This window comes from Cavia porcellus, unplaced genomic scaffold (genome assembly GCF_034190915.1).
Source record: "Cavia porcellus strain 051 isolate PalLab524CR breed Dunkin Hartley unplaced genomic scaffold, mCavPor4.1 scaffold_16, whole genome shotgun sequence".
Taxonomy (NCBI): domain Eukaryota; kingdom Metazoa; phylum Chordata; class Mammalia; order Rodentia; family Caviidae; genus Cavia; species Cavia porcellus.
The window spans coordinates 44,996,455-45,023,158 of NW_026947499.1; the positions used below are offsets into that span (position 1 = coordinate 44,996,455).

Below are 26,704 nucleotides of genomic sequence, written 5' to 3' on the forward strand. Positions count from 1 at the left end.
AAGGAGCTGAGTTAGTGCTGATTCTGTCCAGAAGCTTGTTGTTCTTTTCCATTCTGAGTCACCCTGACAAACTGCCCATTTCAGGCTGCCTCAGCATTAATCTCTGAAGTTGAGTAGAATGTAGGGGTCAGGGATTGGAAATACTTCTTAATTTTTTTTCTCTTGCTCTTATGGGCTCTAGGCTGCTTGAAGCAGAAGTGCTTTAAAGTAATTAGCTAGGAGCGCAAGGTACATTGGAAATCCATTGTGCAAACAAGTACCTGTTTTGATTTCTTTCCACTTTCCTTTGAGTATTAAACTTCCTTCTCACTAGTGTTTGTTTGGGAATAAATATGGCACCGGCTTCATGGGTTTATTTTAAGGATTAAATGTAAGAAGCAATGGTTGCAAAGAGCTTGACATTGCTCAGGGTAGTCAGCATTCAGTACATATTGTAATTGTTTATAAAGAAGCATTTGTATCAAGGAAAGACTTGCTTATATCGTGAGAGAAAGGGCAAAGGGATTTTTTTAAACCATCTGTTGCGGGAAATCACTTATCTTACCTACACCCAAGGCTGGTGTGTGCCTGGGAATCTAATGCCAGTCCTACCTAAGAGCCAATCCTGGAGAGCCACATGGGTGGGAGATAGCAATAAAAAAAAACAATCCACAGCAGGCTGCATTCACATAGTTAACTGGAGGAGGAGGAAGAAGTCTCTGGGTTCTCACCTAAGGTAAGTGTGGCTCTGTGACCCAGCAAACTTTCTCTGAATCTGGGAGAATTCAGTCTCTTGATCCACTGCAAGTGCTAAGGTTTTTTTTTTTTTTTTTTCTTTCTGGGAACTTGCTGAATCGTGGCAAGAAACTTGGACTTTAGCCACTGTCAAATGCTCTCAAAATCTCTCAGGTCCAGAGCAACTATAGTTCCAGCCACTGGCTGTCTGTTCCAAGCCTGAAGATCTCCCCTTCACTCTTTCCACCAGAAAGACAGATGTCCATCTGGGACCACATCTCCTGAAGTGTGGACCAGTGCTCCTGACCCTGCCTGCTCAGGGTGTAGCCATAATATTCCTCCCAGAAACGGACTCTCCCCAAATCTTTCAGGGAGAAGACATGCCAAGAACCATTTTCTCAAGGAGAGGTTCCCAGAAGAGGATGTGTCATTTGAGTGCCAGCAGGCTTTTCAAAGTTCTTTCTTTTCTGCCTGCCTGCTCATTTATTCATTTATTCATCCTTTACATCTCTCCAAGGCAGCCCTTGTGTGCCAGATTCTGTGTTAAGAGCGAGGAGCACAACACTCAGTGTGATATGGTTCCACCTTTATGAAAATCTACTTGTGTAGAGGACATTTTGGGGGCTCTGTAGCAAGACCTGACATATACAACAGAGGCAGGAAGTCATTTCTTTTGTTGGTAGGCATTCACGGGCTCTGTACCTTCCTCCCTCCATCAGTCTCCTGGCAGCTTCTACTTCAGCCTGAAAAGGAACCATCCTGAGACCCCTCTAGGACAGTCTACAACACTGGCATCTTTTGGCTTCCTATTAACTTCATCCCCTTGGTAATTCCCTACTCCTATCATCCCACTCCTTTTCTGTGACTCATGCTTGCTTTGAAACTATTTAGCACTTTGTGAAGGAAACCAACAGTTCTGTTTCTGAGATCATGGCCATCAGCAAGGTGCCTGTGCATGGGGAAGATGTACCATATATTGCTTGAATTAATGCCTCCTGAATCTCACATGCTTTGTCTGTAATCGGGGTCAATAATAGCATCTTCCCTGTAGGATGGTTTAGAGTTTTAAATGAGAGAAAGTATGAACAGTGCTTAGTGCAAATGCTGTCACACCATAGGTGTGAACTGATGTGAGTGCCTGTCTTGTCTCTGCACACAAGTGTGCCTCAACCTTATATGGGCCTTTCTTCTCCTGCAGCTGCATGAACAGTGTCCGCACTGGGGAGTGAACTTGTGTGCCTCGCCTTGTAGGAAGGATGGTGGGTTCTGATCTCCTGGGGCAGACCTTGGCCTCTTGCATTTTGGTCCTCTCACTGAGTGTCCAGCAAGGTGAGTACTCCGCTCACCTGCATCACAGGTGGCCAACAGGACGGGAGGTGTGAGCAGGGCAGACCAGAAATAGCAGTTTGGGTCAGTGAAAGGAACAGGTAGGTCTAAACCAAAGACTGAGTTGGTGGTGAAAGGGAGGAGCATAAGACAGAAAGGACTCAAGTCACAGTGTCTCAGAGCCAGCAGGTGAGATGCCTGAAAGGATACCTTCCCACGCCTGTGTCTGGGGATGATCAGAAAGCCAGGAAGAAGAAAAATGAGGGAATAAATCATCCTCGCCGTGTGCTGGCAAGTTCTTCCTGTTATCATCACACTCATCTGTTAGACTTATCGACGGTTCTGGTCTCTTCCTAAACTATTAAGACCGTTTCTGATTGCTGATCTTCCTTTTCTTCTGGAAAGCTTTCAGGGATGTGAGGTATGAGAAGGTAGAGATGTAAGGAAGAGGTGAAGGGTAAAACTGGCTGCTGGCCAGACTGGCTTTAAGTTCAACTCTGTGCCTGCTGACGCCACACCATGAAGATGAATGACGGAGCACTCTTAAGACTCATCAGCATCTCATCTCTGTATGCATCAGGCAACTGAAATACTCGTAGAAAGAGTCTCAGGTTCCAAACTGGGGTGCGACTTCAGCCTTACAGAGAGAGAGCACTGGGCAGAGAACTCAGCTGGGTCTCTGATGGGAAAATACACAGCATGTGGGAAATGCCCCAAGAATAAGTACAGTGGTTTCTTTCCTTAAAACACAGGCATGCATGAGAAAAGCTTAAGGATCTCTTCTTCTAAGAAGTCCCTCTGACAAGAATCATAAGAATGTAAAACAACATTTTAAAGTGTATGTTAATTGGTTTCATTCAACCTGCTAGTTTCTTTTTGTTCATTGAAAAAATCTTTTGTCCTTCTGTTTATTAGTCTCTTGCTTGTAAGAGAATTTTTTTCTTTGTCTATGGCTTGCACTCTGAGGAACACTTTGACCATTCTTTTAAGATCATGACTCATCGTATCTATTATTATATTATTCTTTATTTTGTTTTGAAATTTTGTTTTATTTTTTCTTAGAAGAGTGATTTTATATTTACTTTATTAATATAAATTGCTTTTAAATTCAAAAGGGAAAATAGACAAAACAGAAAAAGTGTCAGCCCTTGTTTGTAGCTTTCTTCATCACGCATTCATGTGCTAATCAGAGCATTCAGCTGATCAGAGCCAGAGATAAGAACAAGCTTGATTCCAGTACTGAGATTGGTGTTTTACGGAAATCATCTCATTGCCTCTTCTAAGAACCTTTAAGCTTTTATTTCCCAAATGGTGCATGTGTATCCCAAAATGCCTGGCAGTGCCTGGCAGATTCTTTAGATACTTAAAGTTTGTATAGTTATTTTCATGCATATTTAAAAATATAATTCATTCATTGTACCTTCAATAGTATTCCTTTAGGTGAAACTAAATTTTAAAGGAAATCACTTAAAGAAACATTGTAAGTCCATAACAGGACAGGCAGACGAAGGTATAGCAACATTATGACACAAGTTGTCAGAACCAAATTTGGGGTTCTCACTAGCTTGAAGAAGTCTCAGAAGACCTCAGTCACCTGCCAACTTGTGACCACAGGAGGTGTGGGCCTGGGTTTAAATCCAACATGACCAATTACATCTCTGCCTTATCATATATCACATTCCCCTGAATCTTAAAAAAAAAAAAAAAAATGGAAGATCAACAATATGAAATGATCCCATAAGATCAGTGGTTATCAATTGGAGGTGATTTTGCTCCTGAAGAGGGACATTTGATAATGCCTAGGGACAACTTCAGGATAATTCTGGCACCTTGCTGATAGGGGACAGAAATCCTTTCAAAATATACAGGACAGGGCAGTTCCACAATGAAGAATGACCCAGACAACCTGTCAACAGTGCCAAGGTTGAAAAATCTTAGACTCTATGTCTGATACAGAAAAACACCTGTGCTGTATTAAATAAAACTGCAAATGGGAAAAAATTAGCACTAACTTGGGTTTTATTTCTAAAAAATCATTATCAATTTATATGCATGGGAAGAAACTAAAAACTACAATTTTATGAATACCTTGGGGATATGGTGCACTCACAACTTTCATTTCAGTATATGCGAGGCTGAAGTGGGCACTGTGACGCATTTCATGTTTACTTTTTTCATTTTAATATTTGAGGGTTTTACCCCCAGTGAGCCTGCATTATGATTCCCCCTCCCCAAAAAAACAAACAAACAATAAAACCCAAATATACGTCAAGGTCTGCCTGGGGCAGTCCTACAGGAATGTTCTCTGTAACTCTAGGTGGGGTAGTGGCGGTTGGTGCAACACAGTGGCTTAACTGTCCTCAGCGTCTATAAAGTACTGCACAAAGTTCTCCCCACGGTGATAATGTTTTATGTTTCATTCATAGAGTGGGTGCTTTTGGCCTCACTGGGGTCCTTAGCACATCAAAAGGAAAGTGTAAGGGGGGGTTAGAATTCTGTAGTCTTGAGTTGCTCAGTAACCCGAGCATGCTCTGTCCTTTTCACAGGTTACACAAACGTCACAGAAGCCAGTTTCTATGAGCAGGGCCTGGTCTGCGGAGACCCTGGCACTCCAGAGGCCGAGCTCTGTTTTGACCCCTGCCAGAATTACACAGTTCTGGATGACCCCTCCCGAAGCAGAGAGGACACAGGGAGTGGCAGGTTCTGTGATAACGGTTTGCGCGGCTGGTACCGCTTTGTGGGTGAAGGAGGAGAGACAATGTCTGACAGCTGTGTCCCAGTGTACAGATGTCAGACAGATGCTCCCTTGTGGCTGAATGGGACTCACCCTGCCCTTGCTGACGGTATCGTCCAGCTCACTGCATGTGCCCACTGGAGTGGAAGCTGCTGTCTCTGGCACACTGATGTGCTGGTGAAGGCCTGTGAGGATGGATACTACGTGTACAGGCTGGAGTCCACCCCAACGTGCTCTCTAAGATACTGCACAGGTGAGCAGCACCTGCAGGCAGGGCTTCTGATGCGATGCCTGAAACTCACAGAGTGAGGAGAGCTGGTTAGCAGGAGACCAAGCAGCTTCGGCCGTTTCCACTTAGCTCCCGACAACAGTTACCTGGCAGAAAAGTATCTCAACAGTTACCAGCCCTTCTAACAGTGTGAGTCAAGCCAGAAATTTTGATTCAAGAGTAAAACGTCCTGATTTGTGTACACAACATATCAAGAACTCAAACTTATTCAGATTTTGTTTTCATTTGAGGACATTACCTCTCAGAGCCTCAGTTTTCTGATCTGAGAAACTGAATAATAGCAAAGTAACGGCCAATGCATAGAGTTCACAGCACACCTACTGCTGTGCTCATCACATTCAGTGTATTAACTCACTGATTCCTCCCAGTAGCTCCATTAAATAAGTGCTCAGTTACCCAGATTAGGGGTCTGGGACACTGAGAGGTTAAGTACCTCTTCCAGTATCACAGAACTGCCATTTGAACCCTGGCTCACTCGCTCTGGCATCAGTGAGCTGAGCTATCAGGCTGTCTTGTCTCACATTGTCGCCATGAGGAACAAATAGACTAAAATGTGGAAAATAATAGCTCCTGCCTGGCCTGTAGTAAATGATTTGATGGCAGATTCAGCTTCCCCATCACACCACTGGATTGAGAATCAGGCATTTTCTACCAATCTCACATTGTTAACAAGGTTGCAGTGCATTGCTGGAAAGAGGGGTTGGACTTGGGGGCCTCAGACTTATCTGCTCTGCATCCTGATATTTTCTATCATTCTCTGTCTCCGAGACCCTCCCCCTATACCAACATGTGAGTCTTCCTGCCGCCCTGAGGAAGAGTGTCGTGAAGAAGATGGCATCTGGGGCTGTTTCTGCAGACAGAACATCAGTGTCTCTGGTGAGCAGCTCTCAGGGCTGGTGGCCACTGTCCTGGGTGGACAGGGAAGGAAGAAGGAGCTTTGGAGGGCCAGGAGAAGGTATGGATCAAAGTCAGAGGTATGGAACTGAGGTTGAGAGACAAACTCTGGGTTCTGCTATATCTTTGCTTTAAGGTCAAGGGGTTTGTAAGGATAGGAGACCAGAGTTGGAAAATTTTTGGACCATAACTTCAGTAACTGGTTCTGGCATGAGCAAGCTTGATCTAGAAGGGATAAAGATGTTAAGGATGAGAACTCTACACGTGTAGGAGTTATCCAAATACCTAGAGTCCTCATGTTTAGGAAAAGAGCAGATTCCTGGGGCAGAACTCAAATAGTAGATGCTCAAGAAATGTTTGTGGAATAAACAAATGAGTGAGTGAATGAATGAATGGATACAGTGACTCTGAACCTCATCAGATGTGCTAGTTTCACAAAGTAGAGTGTACCTAGCTTTGATGCTAGTTTGGAATGCAGGATCATTTTGCCTCTCCAAACATACCAATCCCCAAGGGGAACTCAGCCAAACCTGCACATAGGATGCTTGAATGAGTTCAAGTTCCCAAAAGGTGTTGCTAGCATTGTGTGGACATCATAAAATACGGCAGAAGCAAGTGTGTTGAAAGTCAAAGTGGGTCAAAGGGCAAGGGTCAGGGCCATACCTTACAATGGGCTGAAGTGAAGCCCATTGAAGTCCTGGGCCAGAAGTCTTTGCCAGGCTGAGTGTCAATCCCACCTGGATCCAGAATCCTTCTAGTCTATCCAACTTCCTGATGAGCATAGTGACTTTTGTTCACAGCTTTCAGATCTCTTTTCACTCTACCAAGCTCCCTCTTGGTTTTCCAGATGGTGAAAGTTTGCAGCCTCAGTTGGACTGTGGGGCCAGTGAGATCAAAGTGAAGCTGGACAAGTGTCTGCTGGAAAACCTGGGTTTTGGGGAGGAGGTGTTAGCCTACCTCAATGACAGGAATTGCAACAGCATCTTGCAAAGAGAGGATGACAACTGGCTATCTGTGATCAGTCCTGTCCAGGCGAGCGCCTGTGGGAACATTCTGGAGGTAAATTGGTGTGGCTCAGGCTTATTGGTTTAGTTTAGAAACTGTGAGATTTGGGGAAGGTCACTTAGCCTTTCATAGCCCTCTAGGTGATGTGAGGTCATACAACTTGGTTCATTTAAAGAACTTATGACAGGTGGACACTTGAACTTAGTCAATATAAATTGTAATTATGACTATTTTAATTAAGGCTGGCATGGGAGAGGTGTACTGAGGTTCATTCATGTTGGTCTCTGGCTCTCCCCAGTGTTAGTCACTCATAACAACACTTTTATTTAGTCTAGGCTCCTCATTCCCTTTCACATAAATATCAGTGCCACAGAAAAAGGAGGAAGAGGCCTCCTTATTTCCTTGAGACAGAAGGCACGGTGGCTGCATGGTTGGTATCACTGACTCTGAAATCAGACATATCTAAGTTAGAGATAGACCTAAACACATCTATGTAGATGTGATTTCATTTTGTCTCAAAGAAAAATGGAACCCATGCCATCTACAAAAACACCTTCCACTTGGCCAGCGATTTTATCATCAGGGACATGCTCCTCAACATCAACTTCCAGTGTGCCTACCCCCTGGACATGAAGGTCAGCCTCGAGGCTTCACTTCAGCCCATTGTAAGGTATGGCCCTGACCCTTGCCCTTTGACCCACTTTGACTTTCAACACACTTGCTTCTGCCGTATTTTATGATGTCCACACAATGCTAGCAACACCTTTTGGGAACTTGAACTCATTCAATAATTCAATTTACAAATATTTGGTGATTGTATATTAAATAATATTCATATATATTAAAGATTATTATTATGAAACAATGCTGCAGCAGGAAACTATGCTTGTGAATGTGCTCAAGAACCATGACCTTGAATAAGATATTCTCCTTGTGGAGGATAATTAAATCAAAAATTTCTTACAAATATGCAATGTAGGAGAATCATGGGGTACTATGGGAGTAGGATACAAGCTGGACCTAATCCTAGTGAGTAGGATGGTAGACAAAGGAAAATTTCATAGCTGATTTGAGAATTAAATTGAGGTCACCTTTGTTTGAATAAGCAGTGCCTCCTTCCACACCAAAGCAGTTTGCATGGGATTCTATCTAGCTAGGGTTCTTGCCTATTTTATTCAATACTATAATTCTTTACCTGGTGAGGAGCCCTGTTAAGTCAAACATTTATATTTCTAGACTTGCTGAGTGGTTAGGTGTTCAGAAATCCAGAGTGCCTGTTCCATTCATTATTATTTTCTCGGTTCCAGGAGTAAAAGAATCAAAAGGATCAGAAACTTTCAAGTTCAATGGTTTTCAGAATATACTATTTTGAGACCCACGGTTCATACAGAATTAAAAATGAAGGCTGAGGGTGTAGTTCAGAGGTAGAGCACTTGCCTAGCACATGGAAGAGTTCCTGAGTTCCATCACTAGCAACAACCTCCCACACACACAATTTTTCTTGTTAAAATGGTGTTTAACAAATGGTGTTTAATTGTGAGCAGAGGAATGAAACTAAGGCTAAAAATTATGAACCCGCAGAACTGATCACAAATCTCATTCTCCAAGTAATAAGACAGCAGTATACACTAACCCTTATTTCTTAAGTGAGTGATAGATGGTCCTACAACATAAAGTCAGTGAATGTAAGGGTTAAACATTAAATCAGACCTGTTGTAATCCTAGCATTTGGGAGGCTGAGGCAGGAGGATTGCCTCTAGTCTGAGGCCATCCTGGGCTTCATAGTGAGTTCAAGGCCAATTTGGACTTGGTAGGGCACCCTTGTGTCAAAAAGACAAAAAAAAAGGAATAAAGATTAATTCATATAAGGAATAAAGGTTAGTGCAGGGAGAATCAGTGCAAATTATCAAGACAGACTTGTTTGTATGTCAAGTTTAGCACCTAGAAGCTGGTAAACATTCCATTTAAATGGTAGGTTGAATACTTTATTTAGAGGTCAAATATGTGCTCTTATTTTTTATCCAAGTAGATTGGTTGATTTATATTGTTTTTTTGGTCAAAATCTGATGTTTCTTCTGCATTTTTCCTTGTCTCAGTTCCTTGAATATCAGCTTGGATGGGTATGGAGAATTCACAGTCAGGTTGGCCCTCTTCCAAGATGAGAGCTACATAAATCCTTATGAAGGGGAGTCAGTTGTGCTGTCAGTGGAATCCATGCTCTATGTGGGTGCCATCTTGGAGAGGGGAGACACCTCCCGGTTTAATCTGCTATTGAGGAATTGCTATGCTACCCCCTCTGAAAACAAGGATGACCCTGTGAAGTACTTCATCATCAGAAACAGGTATCAGATGACTCTGGGATGCATTTTGGGGCTTACCAACGTTTGGAGGAGAATATTCATTTCATCCATACCTGGTGATTATGTACATTAACTTGCCTCTTTGGGAAAAAAGTCAGTATTGTATATTGTAAGTACATCTTATGACCCAGGAATCTAACTCTTGATATTTTAGTATAAAGTATTAATACAAAATAGATGAACAGAATAAAGTAATGCCAGTTATTTTCCATTTTGGTATTCTTTATAATGTTGATCATGGGTTCATTGTTCAAAAAATAGGGATAAATTAAGTAATGATGGACTATTATACAGATGTTAACATTGATCAACATGGAAAAGACATGACAAGTATTATAAAATATCATTGAGTAACATTAACTGACAAAAACAAAGGCAAATGCATAACCATAGATCATGATTCAAAGCATAGTAATACTATCTGGTGATATTTATCTTTGAGCTTAGCTACGTGCCAAGTTCTGTGCTAAGCAATATGCACAATATCTTATTAAGACTCCACCTCCATTCTATGAGGTGGATATTTTTGTTTCCATATTTTTATGAGAACACTGAGGATCACTAAGGTTAAGAAACATCTTAGGATCATTTAGCTAGAGATTGGGTTGTGCTGCGTGTAAAATCAGTCTTTTTCACTCCAGAGATTGTGCCTCAAGTAATTTAAAGCATATAAACTTATGGCAGAAACAGAGGAACAGAAAGTCTGTGGGACCGTGACGGAGGAACTGCAGCTGGGCTGTGCAGCTTCTCACTTTCTCCAATGCTTGCTCTCTCCCCTCATTCCAGCTGCCCAAATCAACATGATTCCACTATCTCTGTGAAGGAGAACGGGGAGTCTTCGCAGAGCCGGTTCTCAGTCCAGATGTTCATGTTTGCTGGAAATTATGATCTAGTTTTCTTGCACTGTGAGGTTCATCTCTGTGACTCCTTTAAGGAACAGTGCCAACCAGTGAGTGTCTTTTTGAACCGGAAAATTCAGAGTGTGGCATAGAGCCTGCAACTGGCAGCTTCTCTATTTGTATCTTTTGGGAAGGTGGACTGATAGATGAATGAGTGAACAGATGGACAGGTGGGTGGGTGGAATGGATGGGAAAATGTAGATTAGCTGGATAAATGTCTAAAGAGATTGAAAGCCAGATGAGTGGCTAAATATGAAGAAAAGAGGGAAGAAAGAAGGATTAGTAGATAGACAGCATTTAAGGATTTTGAAAGCTCATTTATAGCAATTTTTCTGTCCCCAGAAAGGCAGGTAAGTTTTCCCTGATACAAGATATATTTTGAATGACTATAACAATACAGGTTGAGAATCCCTCAAACAAAAATCTGAAATCCACAATGATCTGCCTTCCAAAGTTTTTTGAGAACCAACATGATGTTGAAACTTCTAGATTTTTGAGCAGTTCAGGTTTTAGATTTTCAGATTATTAATGTTCAACCCATAAAGTCTATTTGAATATTCCAAAACCAGTAAAACTCCCAAATGAAGAATACTTCTGTACCCAAGCATTTTGGATATAAGATTCTCATCCCATAATTAACTTGTTTAGTGCTCACTCTGCTAAGTGACATGCCAAAACTTTTGCCTGCCTTATCTAATTGAAATAGATTTTAAATAGATTTTTTGCATTGGTTTCATGCCTGTTTTTACAAATAAAGAAAATGAGGTTTAGAGAAGCCCCTTGCCCAAGCACCATACACAGCTAGAAAGAATTAGGACTGGAATGGGGCATGGCTCACTCCTGTAAATCCTAGCTATTTAGGAGGCTGAGGCAGGAGCATCACAAGTTCAAGGCCAGCCTGGGCAAATTAGTGAGATCCTGTCTCAGAAAGAAGGAGTGGTCAGTAATAGATCACTTGCCTGGCATGCACAGAATCCTGTGTTCAATCCTCAGTGTACGGTGCACCACAGCTGTGCTGTGACTCTAGTGCCCACGCGCATGTCTCCATCGGGCACTACCTTGAAGAGTTGGTATCTGTTGAATGTTTACTATGTACCTATATATTGCACACATTCTTCATTCTAGTCTTTGAAACCAAGTACGTTCATTTAATCATCATAGAGCAGCAAAATTATTTATCCCAAACCACACAGCTAGAACTGGGATGAAATTTCAAACCCACATTCGTTTGGCTTGACAGGTGAAATCTCTCAGTGGAGAAAAAAAGGACAGCACATAGTCATGATTAGCCCAGAGATGCCTTGGTAGGGTCTCCATAGGTATTTATTAGGAGGATGGATACATGAATGGATGGGCAAGATGGGTGGATGGGAAGATGGATGGATGCATGGATGGGTAAATGCACTAAAGCAGAGCACTTGGGTTTACATTTTGTTACATAGTAACAGTTCTTCATTCCCACAGTCTTGTCCAGCAAGTCGGCTCCGTAGTAATGTGCCGGGCCTTGACCTAGCCCAGGTTCTGGATTTGGGACCCATCACTCGGAAAGGTAAGAGGCTGAGTCCTCATGAGAAGGTCAGCTGGCCAAGTGCTGAAAGTTAACTACAGACGCCCAGGGTGACCACTGCTTACTACTCAGGACTTTCTGCCTCCTAGTCCACAGGTGCCTTTATGTCTTTCTCTGACGTGTAGTGACATCACCATTTGTGGTGGGCCTCCTGTGTGCTGGAGACCTGGCTTAGCACCTGTATCTGGTCATTTGTTTAATCCTCCTGTCACTGTGTCTGTTATAATAATGAGAAGACAAGAGGTAAAGGGACTCACCAAGGGTCACCCTGCCCAAGAGTGACAGCAGTTAGATTTCAGCCCAGCTCAGGCTGATTCCAAAGCATGTGGCCTTTTTCTTATTCTAACTGCTTTAGGTCGCTATACCTCAGACCCTTTTGGGTGAATTCTAAATCTTGACTCCTACTTAAGTGTAACTTTGTTTTCTGGTGAGCCACTGTGGTACAGTATGCTGGAGTGTGATATTGGGGAGGCTTCCCAGCTGCTCCTCAAGTTTCCATCCATCATACATACAAGTTCAGGATACTGCAGTGATTTTTATTTCCATCAGAATGGGGGAGTCAAGAAACCCAAAAGAAAATAAAGCATGTTTTTTAGCCCTGAAAAATTAAGATGTAGTACTACTAATGGCAGTCATTGTAGAAATACTTTCTGGAGTTTCTGTGTAGCCTGGCACTGTGCTACACACTCTATATTCATTAACACTTTGAATGCTCACAACAACCCCAGGGATAAACACTGTTGCTCCCATTTTACAGATGAGCAGATGGAGAATGTCTCAGGAGCAAGACTTGCCCTGAGTTGACCGGTTCTTTATCAATTCCCTCAACTTGAAATCTCATGTGAAGTTTGAGCCCAAGCTCTGCTCTTAGTGACAAGGTCAATTTGGCAAGTCACTTATCATCGCTAAGTCTCAGTCTTCTTACTGTCAAGTGGGAATGAAGACGCTTCCCTCACAAATCTGTTAGGAAGATAAAGTTTAAGATGCATGTGGTGCTTTAGAAAAAGTATCTACTGGATAAGTAGAGATGCCTCCCCCTTGAAGACAGTCCATCATTGTAGAGATTGGGCCCCATGCAGCAGCCACGGTGCAGTAGGTATCAGAGCACACCTGAGGAAACTCTGCCTTCTGTTCTTGTCCATAGGAGCCCAGGCTCTTGGTGTCATGAGTGGAACCCCCAGGACTGCAGGTATGTGGTTTCCTTGTGCCTTTCCCACAACCGTCCAACTCCCTCTCCTTACACTTTTCAATCCTACACGCACCGATTCAGCTTCTGTGCACCATGCCCTGTTCTAAAGCCTGTGGACACAGAGAATGAATCAAACCCAAGGCTGTGCGGTGTAGCAAAGAAGACAGTCACTTACAAACAAATATTTATCAAGTGCTCCCAGGGAGCCAGGCATTGTTCTAGGTACTGAAGACACAATAGGGAGCCTAGTGAGTAAGACAGGTCATGTACTGGCCCTCCTGGAGCTTATGTTCCAGAGTGGGATGTAGACAATAAAAAATAAATGAAAAATCATTTGGGGTTAAAAGGTCATGTGATAGCATATTACCAGTGTAGATAATAAAATCTTAAATCAAATAGAAGTTCATCTCTTGAAAAGAAAAAAAAACAAGAAAAAGAAAAAAAGAAGTTCATCTCTTTTACACAGAAATGAAATCTAGAGGCTGAAGTCCTAGGTTTATATGGTGGCACCACACAGTCATCAAAGATCCAGGCTCCTTCCAGCTTACCCCTTTACCTTTTTTAAGGTGTGACCACCATCCACATGGTCCAAGGTGCATCCAGAGCCCCAACCTTTGTACTTAGGTATCAGAATGGTGGGAACACAGAAGAAGTAGAGTGTTAAGGAACATCCTTGGAAGTTGGCACCTTATTGTGCCTCCACTTACATTTCACTGGCTCAGTCACATGGCCACACCTATTTGCAAAGGAAGCTGGGAAATGCAGTCTTTATTCTGGGTGGCTACATGCCCAACCAGTGTTTGATGGTTTTATTATTAGCGTAGAAAAGAAAAATAAGGATGAATAAGAGTCACAATAACTATCAAAGGAAGTGGTATTTAACCAAATGAAGGAAAGAAGCCAGATGTACAAGGGGAATTGAGCCCCAGGCAGAAGGAACAACAGTTCACTGCACAATTGACATTGGCACATGAGCAAATAAGCGGCAAGCAGGTAGGTAGCACAGAAGGAGAATGACCAGTGAACTGCATTGAGAGCAGTCAGGAAAACATGTCATCAGGCAGTGACATCTGAGTGGGGCTTTGATGAATGACTTGGAGTTTAACAGCACACAAATTGAAGAAAAATATTTTGGACAAAATAGCAAGCACATAGTTAAGATTTTGCTATTCTCCAAAATGACCTAAGTTAGTGACATGAAAAAGTTTTTTCCATCCTTAAATCCCCAAGTAGGGTAGAAGTATCTCGAAATCAGGACTTCAGGTCTTGTTCATTTCCATCAGTCCTTCTGGTTAGTCACAGAATGGCTTCTCAGCAGTTTCCTGAATTGACTAATTTCCGGAGTGGCCTGAATTTAGGGTCTTCTGGAAGAAGAGAAATAGATATGATACTGAGATGACAAATCACCACAAGAGGGCCTTCATTGTTTCCTAGGTTGCTATTTCCTGGTCATTTCTGATTTTAGAATTAGTTGAACATAAACCTGTTTCATCATTATAATCTGGTTGTCATATAATTATATGTTTCCAAAAATTTGGCTCTTCCTCTCCCCGCTTTTAGGGACATTGGCAAGTAACTCTGAACTTTGGAGAAAGAGGTGATCCTCTACTTTGACAGTGTTATGGGACTGGGGACATGTTTCTCCTCAGCCCTGATATAAGGCAATTATCATTTCTGCCCTTCCTTGGCACTCAGTAGACAGAGATGTGCAAAAGAGACATGATCACGGCTCTCCCAGATCTAAGGGCCTAATTTTTTAAACTATCACTTTTATGGGGTTTACTATGTGCATGCTTTATTCTAAATGCTTGACATATTTTGGTCCACTTCAGCCTTACAAAAATCCTATCCTCGAGGTGCTATTAGTATTTTTGTTTTGCATACAGGAAAATTTAAGCACCAAGAGGTTTTATTTTCTGCCTAGAATTGCCCAGTTTGTTGTAGAACTGAAATTCTAAGTTATTTATTCAGGCCTCAGACGTCATGCGTTTTAACTCCTTTGCCTTACTTTCTCTTCAGTTTAAGTCCTCTTCTGTTTGCTGCAGCAAACAATTGCCAGCAAACAATACTCTACACAGCAGTATAATTTCCCACCAAATCAATAAGGGGTACTGTTCCATCCCTAGATGTCACTAGAAATTCACATTACCACTGCTTCTGGTAACATCTGGAAACTCCATTATCCCCTGTGAGCCCTATGCTGAGTTCTGTTGGTTTCAACTGGTTTCCTGATGATAGATGAGAAGGCATAAAGCAATATATTAGAGGTTTTAAGGACTAGACTGCAAATGGCATCCACTTTTCATTAGCCAGTTTCAGTCACATGATCCTAGCTACTTCAGTCTGCCTTCCTGTGCCCATAAGAAAATGGAAATGGTTCCAGCACTCTGGAAGACTAAGGCAGGAGGATCACAAAGTTTGAGACCCAGCTAGGGCAACTTAGGAACTGAGCAAGATACTAGGAAGGGAGAGACAGACAGACAGAGAGAGAAAGAGAGAGAGAGAGAGAGAGAGAGAGAGAGAGAGAGAGAGAGAGAGAGAGAGAGAGAGAGAGACTGGTTGATGGTTAGACAGCTTTGCCTCTACTATATGATGTGCAGGGTATAACCCATATCAGATAAAGCAAATGATAAGAAGATAGCCTGTGTGTGTTACTCAAACCATATAGTCTAAAATGTGACTGTCACATCTTGTGTTTCAGGGTTCCTGGTGGCCTGGCCCGTGCTCCTCCTGCCTGTCCTCCTGGCTTGGCTAGTCTAAGAGCATAGATGGGCATCTGGCCTTGAAGTCCAAGTTCTTCACCCTCGCAGTCCTTCCCATTCTGAGGGAAGAGATTGCCCATTCTTCGACACTCCCGTGCCTTTGGATTCCTGTTTTCCTCATGGTGGGGTCCTGTCAGCTTGTCCTGGGATGGCCTTTTCATTTTCTTATTTACTAGTGGGACCTTGAACACAAACTTGCTAAATGACTCTGTGGCATGTTGATAATTTCAGGCAAGAGGTTTCCTGTCACTGGGTGAGGGGCAGTGAGCACACAAAAGAGAGTCCTCCCATGAGTCCTCCCCAAGCACTTCCTGCCTCACTGTGGGTATATTGAATGAACCAACCCTTACATTGTGTTTGCCTCCTCTGATGTGTTTCTTTCCTGGTCTCAGCAGTCACTGTGTCACATGGGTCCTTTTGAGAGATTCTCACAGGGAAGATGGATCCTGTTGCTCCTTTGTCCCCCACTCTACCACAATGGCTTGCTTAGTACAACACAGCTTTTTATGCCTAGGATCTAGAATCTGGATAAGCTGCTTAACTTTGAGGCAGGGGCCTGTCACTCCCAGAAAACAACTCTTGTAGAAAGTTGCATACTTGCTGTGGAGGATATAGCAGGGAATCTCAGCTGAAAATGATACATTGATTCTGCTGTGAGACCATAGCAGCAAAAACTAGGAGATAAGCAAAATTTCCTCCTGAAGAGCTTGAGTGAGGACTCTTTAAAGATATCAACAAGAAACCTCCCCTTTCCTACAGCTGTACATTACTCCTCTCCAAGCTGACCTCAGGCAAATATCAGGAGCCAGGATAAGACTTGTGTGTCTGCTAGAGAGACAGTTTGCAGTGCTCTGCCTGGAGATTATCCTCTTTGTAGCTGGTTAGCTTTCCATTGTATGAAAATTCCATATAATTCTTTTCTGATGGATTCTTGCTTTTTTCTGGTCTCCTGTCACATGGTACAATTGCTTTCTCTCCTTTGATTTTCAGTCTATGAATTTCCTTTCAAGTTAAATGTGTTTCTTTATACAGTATACTGATGGATCTTGTTTCTTGGTCACTTTCTCTGTGTTTCTTTTTATTGGCGAATTGAGGCCATGTACATTAATGGTCACGACTGCCATGCACTGTTCATCTCTGCCATGCTATCCTCCTGCTGTTGGTCCTCCAGTTTTCCTTTTCATTCAATTGCCTGTCCTTTTGGTGATCCTCCTCTGCTGCTGTATCTGGAACCATGGTTATTTCTATCTCTTGCTACAATATTCTTCAGCCTTCTCAATAGAGTTGGTTTTGTGGTCATGAATTCCTTCAGTCTTTATAATAGAGGTGTCTTATTTTTGCATTAATTTTAAAAGATAGTTTTTCAGGGTACATCAATCTAGGTTGGAAGTTGTTTTCTTTTAGGATTTGAAACACTTCACTGACTTGATGGTTTGTGTTGATAAATCTGCCATGATTCTGACTGGTTTTCCTTTATAGATGATCTGCTTCTTTTCTCTAAAAGATTTTAATATTCTGCTCTTGTACTAAATTTCTGGAACTTTGATTATTATATGTCTGGTACAGATTTTCTTTGGTTATGGCTAGTTGAAGTTCTATATGCCTTGCTTATCTGTATGCTAGATCCTACTCCCATGTTTGGAAAGTTTTCTGCTATTACTTCTGTAAATAATCTTTTTATTTCATTTGTGTTGACCCCTACTTCTTTGCTGATTCCTATCACTCTTAACTTATTTTTCTTTGTGTCATCTTGTAGCCATTGAATTGTTATTTCCTGGTTCCTTGTTATTTTAAGAGATCGTTCCTTTTGTGATCTCTAGCTGCTATCCAATCTTCAAGGTCTGAAGGTCTACCTTCAGTTTCTTTCAAGTGGTTTTTCCAGCTTCTGATCAACTTTTTAACTTCCTGAATATTTCTTTGAATCTGTTTCATGCACTGTAATTCCCTCCTATCTTATTCCTTTAAGGTTTCCATTATTTTCCTATGCTCTTTTTTTAATCTATGTCTTCTTTAGATATGCTCAGAAATTCTTTCACTATGCTTGTGATTTATTCTTTTACCTGAGACATTATTTCTGATTTGATTACTTTTACAGTGTCATGAAGTTGTTTCTTTACTTTGGTTGCTATCCTTTCAGAGATTTCAGGTGTATGACTTCCATTTTCTTCCATGACTGTATCTCCCATACTTGTTCTATATGGGATGGAGGTCTGAGATTGCTTTCTGCTCCTTCCTCTTGACATTATCCTTGGTTGCTCCCAACAAGCTGGTTGTGGGATCCCAAGCACTTCCCACACTGGCTGCCTCTCTGCAGTATAAGAGAATGTGACGGGCAGCTGGGTTTCTCTGAACCTAGGTTCTCAGGGCAGTAGCCAGTCATGAAATGGGCTTCTCCTGATGCTTGCAGCTACAGTGAGGCTTCCCTGTGGGCCAGGGGCATGTGGTGGCATGGCTTCTTCTTCTCTCAGTCTGCATGTCTACACTAGGACTCCCCTGATGGTGGCAGGCACACAGGGATGTGTTTGTCTGATTTCCTGGTCAGTGCTAGCTGCCCAGAGGAAGCAAGCTTTCTAATGGCAGTGGATCTGGCTGCATGTCTCTGCCCACAGGAAATGTAACAACAGTTTTTGACATGTTCTACTTGTAAGCACTTTTTGAGTGCATTATGGATATTCTATCATTCAACTATCACCTTAGACATTGCAGGTAAGTAGTATTATCCCAGTTTAAAGATGAGCAAACCAAGGCTCAAAGAAAATAATCACTCACTCTGGTGTCTATCACTTTTAAGGGATAAATTCTGGACTTGTACCAGATTTCAGAACACATGACTTTCACTAAACACTGGGTTCCACCTCTGTTTACATGACAAAAACACATACAAACACAACATAGATACATATGAAGAATGATGAACAAAAATGGAGAACATTTAAATTTTAAAAATGTATTATAGTAAAAGATATATGTTACCATTAATTTCCCTTGCACACTTTGAGTCTACTCATCCAGTTGTTGTCACTCTCTGAAGCAAGCCTGGAAGCCCTCTTTTGTGAGTGTCCTTGGCTGAATTATCTTGGCTGCCTGGATGTGCTGAATCAGTTTAAACAGTTGATGGTCTTTTTCACTGTGAGGGAGAGTCAGAAGTTGCACAATGCCAGATTGGTTAATCAAGTGGATGAGAACACACTGCCATGTTTTTTAAGCCTATATTTCTGTTGGATGGCTCTCAACAGTAGCATCTACTACATTTTTAAAAATCACATAAAGACACTCATGAAAGAGGACTTCCAGAACTGCTTCAGAAAGGGGCAAGAATACTGAGGTAAGTGTGTGGGAATATTTTGAGGGGATTAATGGCAATGTGTCTTTTACTATAATACCTTTTTTTGGATGTAAACATCCACCATATGTGTTCACCACACTTTGTATACGCATGCAGACACAGGGGAACATGTACATGTTGACATTCCTATGTAGACAGACACACAAATTTGGCAACAGAGTCCCTCACATTTATACAGGCATTGACATTCATGGACGCATAGATGTTAACATATGTATATTGACTTGCATACATGGTTATTTAAATGCACACATGTACACAGATCTTCACATAATACAGAAGTGAATACAAGAACACTCAAAAGTCATACTCATGAATGTACACACACTTACACAAACATAACCTGCATGCCTGTTTGACACTGAACTTGGATATAACTTCTTAGAGCTAAGCAAGACTCTATCCATGTCTCTTCTTTCTCATCAGCTCCCCACTCCCACCTGCCAAGTGCTATCCACCTGGGCACTGAGCAAGGAAAAGTCCAGATCAGGGTACAATGAAAATGGACTCTGGACCAAGTTGCATCTAGAAGTTCTGGAGCAGGTAGACAATGAGGACAATGAGGAAGAACCTGACCCGGATTGGAGGCAGTAGCCTCTCAGTCCTGAGGCAGCATCTGCCAGGAGCTGGTGGAGAAGCAAGGGGTACAGCACCATCCATCCCTGTAGGAATTAAAGTTTAAGTGGGAAAAAGAGCATGTAGAATCCAGGCAGCAAAGGCTAAGGAAAGTAAGGCTGAAGCAAACACTGCTACAAGATGCAGAGAAGGGAGAGCTCAGCCTAGCCTGGAGGAAGAGGGTAGCCTAAACCCCAGGGGTTTAGTCCTCTTATTTTACAGACTGAAACTGAGGTTCAGCAATCAACAGGGTCATTAACCCCTCACAGAGTTGTGACCAAGTGGGCTTGAGGGGGCAGGGAGAAAGGCATGGGAAATGGCATTCTAGAGAGTCAGATTACCCATTCTAATCTGTTTCAACATTTCTCTTTCCCTCCTCTCCTCTAACCTCTTTCTCCCATGAAGGGCTGGAAATCACCATCTTATTTTACTTTATCATCCTATTACATTTGCTCTTCTAAAACTCTGTTAAATCCACCCACTTTCTGCAACCCTGTTGACCCTGATCTTTCCTAAGTTGCTGTCTTCTCTTATCTGGCCCCCATAATAATAGTTTCCAAACATCTCTTTCTCCAGGAGACCACCTTACTCTCTATCCTGCAGCTCATAAGCACTTAAAGCAAAAGTTACTTCTTTGTTTTAATTCCTCCACCAATTCCTTACAGTCTGTGAGATGAAGTCTGCCTGCCTACCTGACTTCCCAGCTTTACCCACTTTGCTCACCCACTTCAGAACCCAGTTCTAGCCTCAAGAGCTTTCTCATAGTTCCTTGAGACTTTTTTTTTTTTTTTGCAGTACTGGGGATTCAATCCACAGCCTTCACTACTGAGACACATTCTCAGTCCTGTTCTTATTTTTAAATTTTTGAGACAAGATTTCCCTAAATTTCACAAGCTGGGCTCTAATTTGGAGTCTTCCCACTGTCGCCTCCCAGTGTGTGAGGAGAACAGGCTTGTGCTACTATATCTAATCTGAGCTGTTCTACCTCACTCCATCCTACTGGAGTGCCAACTTCAGACTCCACTTTGGAATAATTTCTCTTGTGACCTTCCTGTACAGTCTAGAATCAATCACACCCCTGTTACCCCTTCCCATAGATTTATTATCATATATATATATATATATATATATAAAACCTGCAACTGAGGTGATCTGTTTCTACATCCACCCCACTCTCTGCCTTCTACTTAAGACTATTAGGTCCACGAGGGCAGAGACTTTGCCACATTCAAATATTATTAGCTCAATCAGTGAAGAAGCAAACCACTTAATTGCTTGTTTCTTCCTTGACCTCCTAAATAATCATGTTGTCATCTTCTGGAAAAGAAAAAAAGTATAAAAAATAAAGGAGACTTTCTCACCTAGTTAATCATGGCAGAAGAGCTAAATCAGAACATGAAATAGGAATTCTGGGCTCTACCCCAGATATGCACTGGCACCCCATTTCAGTTGACTTTACAAATAGTCCGTTTCTTTTCCCTCACTTCCCATTTCCTGTGGCTTCCAGGGAGGTTGTTTGTTAAGCAGGTAAATGTGTGTGTGTGTGTGTGTATTTCACTGAGGAGGGCTGTGATGAAATCAATATACAGGTTATTGCTGAGCATAAGCTCAAGGGTAATCACCATTTAATGACAAGAGGAGAGGAAAAATGTAAACCCATAAAAGATGTGGGAGGCTAAACTAAGTCCAGAACTCGATGTATATAGAGCAGCCAGTCAACGTTCAAATCTGAGAAAGTCTGAGAAACTTTCAGCTGCATGGGGGTCTGGGGATATAACCCAATAGAAGAGCACTTGCCTAACATGCCTGAAACTTTGGATTTGAGTCCCAGCACCAGAAAGGAGAAGAAAAGTATTTGTTTGAAAACCAACCAAAATACCAAATTCTTGGCACCCTGGAGTTAGCATTGCTTCATAGAATACCTTGTAGTTCCACTGGGTTGGCAGGGAAGGAATGGGTCCTGTTTGTACATATTTCATTTCAGTGACCAAATCTGGCTCCATATTCACTGAGAAGAACTACAATGTGAAAAGGTAGAACCTTGGACTCTGCAGCCTACACCATGCATGCAAGTATTCTCCTCTTATACATAGAAGGGAGTAGCTACCTAGCAGTTCAGAGGGTTTCCAGGAAATACAGAGCCAAAGACTGTGAAGTCACTTTGTAACTCATAAAATATCATCAGAAGATAATGAGCATCATCATCATCATCATCATCATCATCACTGTTGTCTTCATTTTAATGACTTAAGCTGCTTCTCACAAGTTGACTTGTTCTCTTACCTCCCAGATGTAACCAAAGGAGATTGTCATTAAAAACCATTGTTTGAAAGAAATTGGGATGGTGGGGGATGTGGAAGTATTTCTCTCTTTCCAGTTAGTACAATTACCCACTTGTGGAATAATACTTTATGAACACTTAATATGTGGAAGCCAGCTTGATAGACATTCTATATTTGCTCTCTAACTTAATCTCTACAATAGTCCTTTGGGATAGAGGCTGTTATTCCATTTTACAGAGGAAGAAACTGAGGAACAAAAAGATTTAATGGACTGCCTGACATCGTATTGAAAACACCCACCTGTGTTTATTTATTGCCCACAGGTGGGTCAGCACTTTGCACTGTACATTTTACAGAGGAAGAGGGAAGGGGAACAATAGGTCACTTGCCACAGGCTGTGCAGTGGGGAAGCAACAGTATCTGGGATGGAACTCAGGTCCACATAAGTACAGTACTCTTTTTGTCACACCAAATTCCCTACCTTAAGGGGCTGGGGATTTAGCTCAGCAGCATAAGCACCTGCCTTGCAAGCAGGCGGTAGTGAGTTCTTTCCCCGGTACCAATAAAAAAAAAGTTTAAAAAAAAGAAAAGAAACAAATTCCCTACCTTGGAGATGTGGCAGGATGTGTATGTGTGTACATACATGTGTGTTTTTATGGGCTGCATGTCCCTGCAAACATGCATGAGTTTTCATATGTGCCTGCGGTGCATGTAAGTGCACCCCCCTGGTGTGTGTGTGTGTGTGTGTGTGTGTGTGTGTGTGTGTGTGTTGGAAGGCAGCCAAAAGATGAAAGATATTAAAACCATTTTTTTCTGGGACGTTACTAAGGTCTTTCCATCCTCAGCGGGAAATCAGAAGAGTCACTGAACCCAGGAGACCCAAAGAGCTTCACTGTCTTATCCAACCCCTTCTTTCTGTCTGCAAGGAAACTAACATCAAATGTAATGGGCTAGGAACCAAGGGATTCTATTTCAGTCTGGCTTTTGCTGATGCGAGAGTTCAAGAATACCACCTAACTGCCCTCAGGTCATCTCTGGATTAAGATAATGGTATACTATTTCGATTCTCGGTGGTCTAGGACTCTGTTCCCAGCACAGTCCTGTTACCCAGTCTATCCCCAGACAGATTCCTATGGGTAAACTTGACCCCAGAACCTTCAGGTTGGTTCAGAAACCAGGAGACTGTCCTTCTGGTGCTGAGATGTCAGGCAAGGATGGAGTCACAGTCAGAGATGCCCGGAGAGGAAGCTCTCTCCTTTTTGATTCTGCCAGGACCCTCTGAATAGTCCAGCGAGTCAGCTGGCTAGCCTGTTACTCTTCACTCTTCAAAGTCTCCTCGTGGGACTAGTCTGCCTTGTCAAGCATTCCTCTTACAGAAAAGTAGCACGAGAAGATTGTCCTCAAAATAGTCATGTCTGTATTGCTTCTGGTGGTCGTGACAGCAAGTGCACAAGATGATGTCACTTTGCAACTGCACAATGCTTTTGCAACATTTTCCTGGCATATAACACACAAATCAAGCACATAGCTCACGGGAAGCTTGATGAGTTTTAACAAAACAAACTCTGCCATGAAACCAGCACCTACTTTGACACATAGAACAGTGGTCAACCCTCAGCTTGCCTCTCCAGTCCCTACACTTTGTCTGGGATCCCTTTTTCTTGATGTCTGGCACCCAAGTGTAGTTTGTCTATTTTTGAGCTTTGCTCCAAAGTAATCATATAATATGTATCTTTTGACCCTAGTTTCTTAGGTTCAATGTTATCTTCGTAAACCGGTCCCCATTGTGTTTAATAAGACACAGGTCATTCTAGTTGCTGACATGCATCTGTTGGGAGAACAGAGCCTACTTACTGACATTTATGGATCTTCTCTACTGCCCAGTGACTTGTGGGCTATTTCACCTTCCAGCTGTGGGAAAGCTTGCTGGTATGTGTCTTTTGATGAGCATGGGTTCCTGTTTCTGCTGAAGCATGTGTCTCCAGGTGTAGTAGATACAGCCATGCAACTTCCTAAGGGCACACCTTCACCAGATAATGCTTTGAGCACTGTCTGACTCTTTAGCCTTCAGTGTCTTGTAACTACTGACCCCAGGTCCTTTAGTTTCCAGAACACACCAAGGTCCTAATCTCCTCTGGGTCCTATGCACCAGCGGTTCTCTTGGCTATCACAGTGCTTTCAAATAATCTTCAAGCAGGCAAATCTTCATTCTTTAGGTTTTATACAGGCATTGTCTCCCTTGGCCAGAGGCCATGCCTGTTTCTCTCCTCTTTTTCCGCACCATCTAGCCTGGGCTTGGTAAATCTTTAACCCTAAGCAAATGTTAGCTATTACTGCTACTGCAATAGCTTTTAAGTCTCTCTTTTAAAAACTGTATGATTTGGGGAATCAAACTTCCTGACTTTATCCAGTGTGGTGATCCAAATGTGTTCCTGTGGTCAGCCTGCCCACAGCTGGTGTGCTGGTTTCCCTAGGTTCCCAGCTGCCAGTGTCTGAGCAGTATATGGTGTGGTCCCTGCTCTCTACTGAATGGCCAAGAGAGGGCACTGTGGGAACACAGCCACAGAGAGAGGAAGTGGTGGCGTTCTGGTAATACAAAAAGCTGGAAAGGATTTTAAAAAATCCATCTAGACCCAAACTTTCATTTTACAGGTGAGCAAACAGATGCCCAAGCTACTTCGGGATGGGCGGAGATGATTCTTTGCCCCTGGGCATTCATCCTGTAGATGAGTAGCCCAGCGCTAGATGAGACAGCTATCTCAGTTCCGGGGTCTTTGCAAGTCCCACAGTGCCCTGAGTTTCTCCACCCTCTGTGCTCTTCCGTGAGAGAAAGGCTTGAGATGCTGGAGGTAGGACAAAGCACACGCTGCCACCTGGATTCTACCTTTTATGTTATTATTATTAATTTTTTGTTTGTTTGTTTTTGATATTGGGAATCGACTCATGACCTTGCACTTGTCGGGGAGGCGCTTATGCTGTTGTGCTAAATCCCCAGCTGGATTCTACCTTTTAGAAAGCATATCAGTTTTCTTAAAAAGAGCTACCAGTTACACAGAACTTTCTGGGTGCCATATGCTGTGCTGCAGGCATCACATGCATTATCAGAAATAGTTTTGAGTTTCAGTTATTACCTTTCTTCTGGATTTTCTGACTTCCTGTCACATAAGGCAGATTATATTCTTCACAGCTCTTAAAATTATTTTATACAATCATTTTGTTTACTGACTTATCTACTTATCCACTACTTTTTTCAGCTCCTCTCTTCCTCCCAATATAGTCCAAACTCTTTGCAAAGGATTCTAGAACTGAAGAGATCAGGGGTCAGATCTAGCTCATTCCGTTCTAGCACTGGGGCCCTGCATAAATCACTGAAATTCAGAGGCTATTTCTCCCTTTATAAAATGGGGATTCCTTTGTCTTTTCCCCAACCAAATATAGGGAATCTGACACGATGGTCTGAGGAGGGCAGGGCTTATAGCTCTGTGGCAGAATTGTGCCTAATGTGCAAGGCCTGGGGTTTGACCCCTAGTACACACACGTGTGTGCATGCATACACACACACACACACACACACACACACACACAGAGCTTTGGGAGTCTCAAGCAAAGGTCAAAGGAGAACACATTGGCAGGAATGTAACCATGAGGCCATAACTGGGCACATGGTTTTCTAGACCCAAGTGGAATAGAAAAGAAGAGAAACTAGGAAAAGTCGAACCCTAGAGGTCAGTTGCAGGATCCATACTTTTAATTATTATGTTTCACAGTTTTCTGAACGGTAGGTAGATGTATCCTTTCAGGGTCTCTGGACCACTGACAGTGGACCAGTTATTGAATACGGGCCTCAGTTACCTTGCTCCGGTATTTCTGAAGCTTGGAGTTATTCACTATATTACAGTTGAAGAAGTAGAGGTATGAAGAAATTAAATTATTTACACACAACTGAGCAGGATTTGAAACAATTTGATTCCAAAACACAAGTGTGTTCTACTCTGGTTTTCTTTGTGCTTGGAGAAACCAATCCTGTTCTCACTGACAGCCACTGGACTCCAGCCAATAAACACCAATGTGTTGTTAAGGCCTCTTCCCACTCAGGCTAAAGACCCACAGGACAGACACATGGTATATTTCCATGTATTCAGAGTATGTTTATGTGTCTACTTCCGGTCATCTCCTGAAATATCTTTCTATTCCCATGTTAAATCCCAAGGCTTGGATTCCCCTTTTCTTGTGGTTACTCTCAAACACATTTATGAATCTGTACCCCAGAAAGGCCTTGCCCTTGTCACTAAGAATGACAGATGACACAGTGGATTTTTACTTCTCACCAGCACTAAGTGAACACATCATCACTGGGCAGGGTCTCTTCCCCCACACCTCTTGCAACTCACTGCTGCTAACTGAACTGTGATGATTTGTTTTGTATCTCTCCTCACCCTTCTAATTCATCAATTCTTAAGAAAACTACATCATTATATTCACCTAACAAATCTGGTGTAAAAACTGGCACTTATAAATGCTATGTAAATATTTTTCAATGGATAGGAGATGATGGATGGATGGTTAAATGGATAGATGGATGGGTGGATAGGTGAATGGATGATTGGGTGGGGGAAATATCCAAGTAACTCTCAGTAGAACCATTCCTTAGCACAACCCCTCTCCAAGTCTTGCTTAGCTCCTTTTCAGATGGGTATTACAGCCTCTAAAGGTCTTTTCACC

General features: G+C 42.3%; 1 protein-coding gene across 1 annotated transcript; it reads left to right on the top strand.

The window, feature by feature from the left end:
- The first annotated feature begins 570 nt into the window (after positions 1 to 570).
- On the top strand, positions 571 to 16,093 carry Gp2 (glycoprotein 2). The gene is made up of 11 exons (XM_003478174.4): positions 571 to 715; positions 1,913 to 2,043; positions 4,587 to 5,027; positions 5,832 to 5,939; positions 6,805 to 7,016; positions 7,484 to 7,632; positions 9,059 to 9,304; positions 10,109 to 10,271; positions 11,686 to 11,770; positions 12,933 to 12,977; positions 15,679 to 16,093. The coding sequence occupies exons 2-11, from the start codon at positions 1,971 to 1,973 to the stop codon at positions 15,735 to 15,737; spliced, it is 1,581 nt and encodes a 526-aa protein (XP_003478222.2). The 5' UTR covers positions 571 to 715; positions 1,913 to 1,970; the 3' UTR covers positions 15,738 to 16,093.
- Positions 16,094 to 26,704: the final 10,611 nt, after the last annotated feature.